The sequence below is a fragment of the Polyodon spathula genome, chromosome 8 (assembly GCF_017654505.1).
Source record: "Polyodon spathula isolate WHYD16114869_AA chromosome 8, ASM1765450v1, whole genome shotgun sequence".
Lineage (NCBI taxonomy): Eukaryota > Metazoa > Chordata > Actinopteri > Acipenseriformes > Polyodontidae > Polyodon > Polyodon spathula.
In genome coordinates, this window is record NC_054541.1 from 28,726,107 (window position 1) to 28,735,767 (window position 9,661).

Genomic DNA, 9,661 nt, shown 5'->3' on the forward strand with positions numbered 1-9,661 from the left:
AACAGGTGCTAATGATCATCAATTCAATATGTAGGTTGAAACACAGTCATTAACTGAAGCAGAAACAGCTGTGTAGGAGGAATAAAACTGGGTGAGGAACAGCCAAACTCAGCTAACAAGGTGAGGTTGCTAAAGACAGTTTACTGTCAAGTCATACACCATGGCAAGACTGAGCACAGCAACAAGACACAAGGTAGTTATACTATATCAACAAGGTCTCTCTCAGGCAGAAATTAAGGCAGACAAGGGTTTCCAGATGTGCTGTCTAAGCTCTTTTGAAGAAGCACAAAGAAACGGGCAATGTTGAGGACCGTAGACGCAGTGGTCCACCAATGAAACTTACTGCAGCAGATGAAAGACACATCATGCTTACTTCCCTTCACAATCGGAAGATGTCCAGCAATGCCATCAGCTCAGAATTGGCAGAAAACAGTGGGACCCTGGTACACCCATTTACTGTCCGGAGAAGTCTGGTCAGAAGTGGCCTTCATGGAAGACTTGTGGCCAAAAAGCCATAACTCCGACGTGGAAACAAGGCCAAGCGACTCAACTATGCACAAAAACACAGGAACTGGGGTGCAGAAAAATGGAAGCAGGTGCTCTGGACTGGTGAGTCAAAATTTGAAATATTTGGCTGTAGCAGAAGGCAGTTTGTTCGCCAAAGGGCTGGAGAGCGGTACACGAATGAGTTTCTGCAGACAACAGTGAAGCATGGTGGAGGTTCCTTGCAAGTTTGGGCTGCATTTCTGCAAATGGAGTTGGGGATTTGGTAAGAATTAATGGTCTCCTCAATGCTGAGAAGTACAGGCAGATACTTATCCATCATGCAATACCATCAGGGAGGCATCTGATTGGCCCCAAATTTATTCTGCAGCATGACAACGACCCCGACATACAGCGAACGTCATTAAGAATTATCTTCAGCGTAAAGAAGAACAAGGAGTCCTGGAAGTGATGGTATGGCCCCCACAGAGCCCTGATCTCAACATCATCGAGTCTGTCTGGGATTACATGGAGAGAGAAGCAACTGAGGCTGCCTAAATCCACAGAAGAACTGTGGTTAGTTCTCCAAGATGTTTGGGCCAACGTACCTGCCAAGTTCCTTCAAAAACTGTGTGCAAGTGTACCTAGAAGAATTGATGCTGTTTTGAAGGCAAAGGGCAGTCACACCAAATATGGATTTGATGTAGATTTTTCTTCTGTTCACTCACTTTGCATTTTGTTAATTGATAAATATAATTTATTAACATGTCTATTTTTTAAAGCATTCTTACTTTACAGCATTTTTTCACACCTGCCTAAAACTTTTGCACAGTACTGTGTGTGTGTGTGTATATATATGTGTGTGTTTTGTATATACAGTACTAGTCAAAAGTTTGAGTACGCTTGCTGGAAACTAGATTTTTTTCATAATTGACAATGTTTTACGTTGTATACGTTTCTGTAAATACTTGAAAATGAAAACATGTTACAATATACAAAACATAAGGAGTGTCAAAGCAATGTTCAAGTAAATTGAAAATTGCCTCCTAAATCTTGTATTCCTCAAAATAGCTACCTTTTGCCTTAACAGCCTCACAAACACGAGGCATTCGGGTTAACAAGTTTCAGTAGGAAATCACCTGACTTTTCTTCCCAGCTCTTCTGCAGCAATTCCCAGAAATATAGGGCACTTGTGGGTAGCTTTGCTTTGACTCTTCTGTCCTGTTCGTTCCATACAAGTTCTATGGGATTGAGGTCTGGAGACTGGGCTGGGCTGGGCAGGCCAGGTCATTAGATTGAGTTGTCCTTCACTTTCCTCCTTCGCCAAATAGTTCTTGCACAACTGTGAGGTGTATTTCGGGTCACTAGCTTGCTGAAGAATGAAATACTGCCCAACTGGCCGTAATCCTGATGGAATGGCATGCATCTGAGGTATTCTGTGATAGCCGTGCTGGTTGAGTTTGCCATGGACTTGGTAAAGATCATCAATTATGTCACCAAAGCAACCCCAGACCATGACACTGCCTTCTCCATGCTTGACAGTGGGAACCACATATACAGAACTCATGCACTCACCCTCTCTGCGTCTTACAAATACTCGGCGGTCGGACCCAGATATTTCAAATTTTGACTCATCGGTCCATAAGACCGACTTCCACTTCTCAAATGTCCAGTTTCTGTGTTTTTTGGCCCAGGCAAGTCCCTTCCTCTTATTCTGCTGTTAACAATGGTTACTTTGCAGCAATTCTTCCAGTTAGGCCAGCTTTACGCAATCTCCTCTGAACAGTTGATGTTGAAACATCTGTACTTCTAGTAGCATTTAGCTGAGCTTGTATTTCAGGGGCAGTTAATTGCCGGTTTTGCAGTGACTCGAATGAACTTGTTCTCTGATTCTGAGGTCACCTTTGGCCTGCCTAACCTTGTTCGGTCCTCATGAGTGCAAGTTTCTTAATCATTTGATGGTCTTGGCCACCGCAGTTACAGACACTTAGAAAGTTCTTGCGATTTTGTCTTAAAGATTGACCTTCATTTCTTAAAGTAATTAGTCTTTTTTTCTTTGCTTAACTGAACGCATTTTGCCGTTTTCTGCTCCCTTACATTCAGGAATGACAAACTAGTGCCTATGCTACCTATATTTATAGTAATCATGGACCCTCACCTGTTAACCGTAATTGGTAACAAAAGGTTAATTAGCTAACGTGCTAGTTAACTCCGAGAACATCTAACAAAGACACTTTTATACTTAGGCCAGTGTTCTAACACAGTGTTATACACAGTTCAGACTTTTAAATGACTTGGACTTCAGACTGAAATCCCCTTGTTTTGGGTGACCATTTCATTGAAATTGACAAGATTTACATTTTCATTTAAAAAATATTTTTGCATTTTTGAATTTTTGTAATATTAACTTTTGACTGGTACTGTGTGTGTGCATATAATATATATATATATATATGTGTGTGTGTGTGTGTATGTGTGTGTGTGTGTGTGTAATATATATATATATATATATATATTATATATATATATCTATCTATCTATCTATCTATCTATCTGGCTCTATCTATCTATCTATCTATCTATCTGGCTCTATCTATCCTAGCACAGCGTTCTACAACTGGAGACTGAAGACTGAACTTCTTGCACTGGCATAAAATTCCCTTAATGTTGAGATATTGTGGACTTTTTTCCATAAAATGAAGGTCCTATTTTTTCTTTAAGTACATTAACCAGTCCATGTTATAGTTTCTTGTGTGTTTTTTGTTTTCATTCTTTCTTCTGTTTCATTTAATTTAGCTCTTCTTCATCTACTGTTGTGTCTACGCTTGCTGATGCGCTTATTTATTTATTTTTCCTAATGGACTGCCATCTTCACACAAAGCTGGTGTTGTACCAGTTATGTGGAGTTTCATCCCCAAATATATTTAAAGGAAATAGGTCAAATGACACTCTGGTTTTGTGACTAATAACAAATAAAATGGGAGGTTGTCATGGAATTTAGAATGTAGTGTTGTGTTTATTCACTGTGAAGCTGTTCATTTGTATTCAAGCTGTGCTATACGCTAGATTTAGGCACGGTCATATGATGTTGTTTAACCAATCATAGGATACCTCATGTATAGGATTGAAAATAGCAATAATTTTTATTCCAAACTTATGAAAATAGACCGACAGATTCCAAAAAAATAGCTAAAATATACTTGTTTTCGAAATGTTGAAAAAGATTGTCTGAAAGCATTTAACCCACTTACGGGAAAGTACTGGATGCTGCATGTCCAGATACTTGTTTACCCTGCTTGCAGTCTTCATGCATAGACCACCCTTGGCTCTTTTGAAAAGCTAATGGTCTCCCCATCTTTTATTCAGTGTAAGGCTTTGTTGTGAAAAGGACACCTATTGTGTAGAATTCCTTTGGCACATTTAGGTACTGGAGTACTGCCCATCAAGGACTTGATTTCAGACTAATACAAATCCTTAACTCCTTATCTACTCCTTGTCTGGTATTTGATTAACTGTAATTCTGCTGAGTCTCCTTCAGGTGGATTGCTGTACTCTCTTTTTCACAGATAATGAGTCCATACAGTACTATATCAGCGGAATGAGCTTTCTTTGGAGATTAGATTAGATTATCTCAGACTTGCATGTAGCATTGTAGTCTCTTTTTGAAAGGCTGCTCTTTTGGAGGCTGTGTGGTCCAGTGGTTAAAGAATCCCAGCTCAGCCACTGACTCATTGTGTGACCCTGAGCAAGTCACTTAACCTCCTTGTGCTCTGTCTTTCAGTGATACGTTGTAAGTGACTGCAGCTGATGCATAGTTCACACACCCTTGTCTCATATCTTGTAAAGTGCTTTGTGATGTCAGTCCACTATGAAGGGCACTATATAAAAATAGATTACAGTATTATTAAAATAAATTGGCAACATTAGCTTGTTTATAATATATGGAATCTAAATCAAGAGCTCTGTTTCTCAGTGTAAAGGGTTACTGTGCCTATGTGTGCGTTTTGCTGTAGTGTCGGTAATTCTGGTGCCTGTTTTTGAGTTTGTCATTTTCTTACCAAACTGGGGTTCTACTAAACTGAATTGTGTAGGACAGGGTTTTTTTTTCAATGGAACAGGGTTTTGTTACTTCAGTTTAGTAGTTATATTTCAGTTGACAAATCAGTGCGCCAGACGTTCATAAATCCTGTGAGAGTAAAAAAAAAAAGGAAATGTATAGAGTATAGTTATACATAATGCAATTAACCCTTAGCGGTCCATTTATTTAGCGCCTGTCAGGCGTGTCCGGTCCAATTTATTTTTACACGTGCTGTTTTAAAAAGGGGCTATATGTATTGCTCAGATTGTATTGCTTTTTTTTATTTATTTTTTTTTGGCTCCTATCTGAAAGGAAAAATTGTAATGTCAGACATGGTTCAACATAGTACCACAAAGGGTTAATAAATACAAGTGGCATAGGTCTTAGTTTAAAAACTGTTAACCTGTCATGATCTTGTATAATAGTACAATATCCTGTGTCAATCCAAGGATTCATCTCAGATTCTGCTGCATTAACAAAACAAAAACTAATCGATCGTAGATCAGACGATTACTCGATCAATAGAAGATGTCAAGATTAAAACCCCCTTGTGACAGAAATACAATGATGAACCAACTAAATCTTCCCCTCCCCCCCCTTGGTTGTAAATCTCCCCCCCCCCCCCCCCCCCCCCCCCCCCCCCCCTCCCGCCTAAATCTCCCCCCCCCCCCCCCCCCCCCCCCCTGTGACCCATCCCTCTCCCCCCACCCCTTGTAAATTACTAGACGGCTAAACACAATTCAGAGCTGTCGCCAAAGGCCAGTACAAACCCGGAATAGCACTGCACGATTGTCACTAATAAACTATCGCCCACCACGAGCACTGCTGCACGCACCCAGGACTGGTGACCCCGGACTGGTAAACATTTTCCTGTGTGTTATTGCCATTTGACCCCTTTTTGTGTGGGGAATAGCGTTTGCAACCGCCGTGTGTTGTAATTTACGCCAGTGCACGTCGCACACTGTGCTGTGGTATTGCGCTGGGGTGATTTATTATTTGCCAGGACTGGTGACCGTGTCTGTATTATTGTGGGGCGTATACTGTGGAGCGTATATTTGTTTATTGTTTGGGATTGCAACCCGTTGTTATTTACGCAGTGCAATACACATTGCTGTGTATTGCTGGGGTCTTATTTGGTGTCCAGACCTAGATACAATAAAATTCCTTTCCAGTTGGATTATAACTCTGTCTGTTTTATCACACGCTGCATCACTCCTGCACCTGTATAGACTTAACCTCTTAACCACACCCCTGTATAATAATTAAACCATGTATATGCATGTGTGTAGATATACTATGCTTGAAATATGTTTGCATAGCTCAGATATTTGTAATACTGTACTGAAAAAAACAGCCTTGAATACATTTTGATTCAAATTATCTATTTTTACACACAACCGATAGTTGTTGTTTTAACATTATTAATAACGTTTATATATTTATAGAGGAGTGTGAGGCGGAATTTGACATGACACCAGCAGTGCTGTTGCTGTACCCGGTGAAAAATTTATAACAGTAGTCAAGGATGAGGGAGAAGTATTTTTTAGCATAATAGGCAATATACACATTTACCATGTCTTTTGCCCACCTAAGCTCTGCAATAGAAGCATTACACAGCTGAATTTCTGTAAAATCTTCCATAAATGCCTGAATAAACATTGCCTGCATTGTCTTGCTTGCCCTCTTGAAACTGCTCGCTCCTAACAGACCGTTCAATAACTGCTAACAAATGTTACGGGGCTACACTAGAGAGCGCTCTGCCTATTGAACACACTCCTGCTTTCTCAGTGGTAGGAACCAACACAACTGTATTTACACAGTCCATCCTCTGTGGACAGGTAGTGTAAACTCCCAGTGTCCAGTTTTCAGCTGTCATGCATTAGCTGTTCCGTTATGTTTAGAGCTTTACATCTCTGTATTGGGATTTGCAAGGTCAGATTGACTCTCTTTTCACATAATTGACTAGTGATAGTAGTACACAGGTGTTTAAACATAGCTTGAACTGCCTCATCGTGTCAGGATCTTTAGCCTCTGTCTTGGCCACGTTTGTTTGTTTTAATGTTCAATGTTTCTCTTCAAACATGGAATTTAATACAGATAGTCTCTTTATAATAAATCACCTTTTTTGTTTTGTTTTACCTTTAGTGTACAATGTTAACAGACAAGTCTATAGTACATAAAACATGGGAGTGCAATACCAAAAAGCCAATGTTCTTTAACGCACAAGTGAAAAAAACAACTGCATGCTGTACGGACAGAGTTTTGTTACTGTTTTGTAGTTTAATTTCTTGTAACACTTTCAGCATCTTTCATCCTCCCATTCTGTGTGAGCTGCAGGATCAGCACTCGTACTGTTGCAAGTTTTCGTCTTTGTTTTTTCTCTGAAAGTCTAACTTCCGAACGCGTTGTTGGGTTGATGTCAGGCTGTGAATAAAGCTTAGTGGTGGAATAAAGCGTGCATGGTTACAGTTTATTATACAAGTGTTTCCCCCCTAAAAAACATCCGTTGGCTGCAGTAAATAGATCTGAGTATAATAGTTAGTGGGCACACAGTGGTGTGACCTGCTGTGTTACTGTAGGCAACAAACTAGTTTTGATGCACTTGTTTGAAATGTACTCCCAGTTAAATGCATGTATTTTAAATTACTAAGTTAAGCAAAAGTATACTGACTTTTTTTTTTTTAATATATGTATATATTACAGAGATTACGAAGATTATCCACCAAATATAGGACTGAAAAAATTTACCCCACCAATGTTGGAGAAAAAGAAGAAAATGTTAAAAGGAATAGATATAAAGATATCTTGCCTTGTAAGTATTGTTGCCCCCCCCCCTTCATATGAATTGCTAAGTACTGTAGATATGTTAACTTTCACTGCAGTTGAGGGTTAAGACTGCTGGTTAGCTTGGACATGCACTACTGTAGAGGTCGTTTTGTCTGCATATGAACTCTTGAATTGTGAAAGCGGACGGCGTTACTGTTCAGCAGTAAGTGACATTTATTATTTTTTTATTTTTTTGCAGTCGACCACAGCAGGGTAAAGGTAACGTTAAAACCCTCCCCTCAGGACTCTGATTACATCAATGCTAACTTTATTAAGGTAATGGCTTTGAAATGTTTTTAAATACATTTTTGCTTAGTGTATGTTAGTCAAATGAAACTCAGATGAGTTTGAGGTTCTGAAATGGAGATTTGCATTGTCTGATTCAGGTTACACTTAGTAAAAGTATGAGGTTGATCAGGTTTTGTTCCTATTGCGACATGGTAGTACATTCCAGTGTTGCCACATTCTACTTTCTTATATATGTTGACACTTTGTTTTCTATAAATTTTTTTTTGATCAGGTTTGTTGATGACCTTTGTTTTCTAAAAGTATAGACACATTCAACAACTTCTGTATTATATCTTCTATCTCTATCTCTAAGTTTTGTCCCCCCCCCCCCCCCCCCCCCCCCCCGGTTCATTCTGATTTCCAGGGAGTGCACGGGCCAAAGGCATACATTGCAACCCAAGGGCCGCTGGCCAACACGGTAATAGATTTCTGGAGGATGATCTGGGAATATAACGTTGCAGTAAGTCTTTTTAAACAGTTGGTATTTGTTTAATCACTTTTGAGGATGGAAAGCAGCATGTTACTTCATGAAGAAAGCCCAAGTGCATTAGCCAGAAAACCTGAAGCTTGACCTGATTGCTTAAAAAAAAAAAAAAAAAAAAGCATTTATTTTAGAGAGAGAGAGAGAGAGAGAGAGAGAGAGAGAGAGAGAGAGAGAGAGAGAGAGAGAGAGAGAGAGAGAGAGAGAGAGAGAGAGAGAGAGAGAGAGAGAGAGAGGAGAGAGAGAGAGAGAGAGAGAGAGAGAGAGAGAGAGAGAGAGAGAGAGAGAGAGAGAGAGAGAGAGAGAGAGAGAGAGAGAGAGAGAGAGAGAGAGAGAGAGAGAGAGAGAGAGAGAGAGAGAGAGAGAGAGAGAGAGAGAGAGAGAGAGAGAGAGAGAAGAGAGGCTGGCATTTTGTTTTGATCCTTTGCTGTAAACATCAGAATTTAATTTGACCATTACATTGGTCCAATATAGAAATAAACTAACACCCTTTGAGTATGACCTTTATCCAGTAGATACCTTTGGTCACTCTTGTCAGTATGACCTTTATCCAGTAGATACCTTTGGTCACTCTTGTCAGTAGGTTTTGTTAACCACTGCATACCTCTTGCAAATTGATTCTGCAATGTTTGGTTTTATACTGAACTTGAGTTCAGGGTTATGGACAAAAAACAAAACATGTTACTCTATATTATTGACGTTAATAGAGGACGTCAAATACTAATGGCCTGGTCACCACTGTGTCACTGATTTATACTATTGATGTTTTTTTACAGATTATTGTAATGGCTTGTCGAGAATTTGAAATGGGAAGGGTAAGTCTTTTTATATTGCATCGATCTGAAATTGTGATTGTCCTGCATGATGACCTGAAATATTAAATTCAAAGGTTCACCGAAATGATCTGCGCCATACAAAGCTACCTATTTTTCATAGACAAGATGTGCATTTTTGTTTTCTACCTTGGCCATAACATAGGCTAGTTCAGCGCTGTTTGACTACAGCATAGCATTTGCATTACATTCTGTAAGATATTGCAATATACTGTACTGTGTTAAAGATACGATACTGGATTGTTAGTGCAGCTTGTAACATCTTAAAAAATGTTTTAATTCAGATTTGTAAATACTTTTTCTCTGTAGAAAAAATGTGAGCGATACTTTCCATTTTATGGGGATGAACCCTTATCTTTTGGACCATTTCAGATTTCTTGTGTAAGTGTTTGTTTTTATTTATTTCACCACTGCTCCATATTTTATTGCCTTTTTTGTTGTATTTAGAATAAAGTTTTGCCTTCTGCTGATTCATGACAACATATTCCATCGTGTCTGTGGTTGTAACAGCAGTTTGAACACATTTTATATGTATTGCATTTTAGTTTGTTGCAGTCACTACAATAAGTCTTACGTGCTTATTGCTGACGCTTCACAAGTCGGGGTCTGTTTGCCTGCACTGTTTTACGCTAGTTAAGAGTTCATTATTTAGCTGGATGGGCCACTTGAATA

The 9,661-nt window shown here is 39.3% G+C and overlaps 1 protein-coding gene across 4 annotated transcripts in view; it reads left to right on the forward strand.

Moving 5' to 3' along the window:
- Positions 1-9,661, forward strand: part of LOC121319738 (tyrosine-protein phosphatase non-receptor type 12-like) — a 51,239-nt gene that overhangs the window by 21,989 nt on the left and 19,589 nt on the right. For all 4 annotated transcript variants that reach the window (XM_041257483.1, XM_041257484.1, XM_041257485.1 and 1 more), the window contains exons 2-6: positions 7,265-7,373; positions 7,587-7,663; positions 8,040-8,135; positions 8,933-8,971; positions 9,299-9,370. In XM_041257483.1, coding sequence (XP_041113417.1) covers positions 7,265-7,373; positions 7,587-7,663; positions 8,040-8,135; positions 8,933-8,971; positions 9,299-9,370 — 393 coding nt within the window. The remainder of the gene's footprint in view (positions 1-7,264; positions 7,374-7,586; positions 7,664-8,039; positions 8,136-8,932; positions 8,972-9,298; positions 9,371-9,661) is intronic.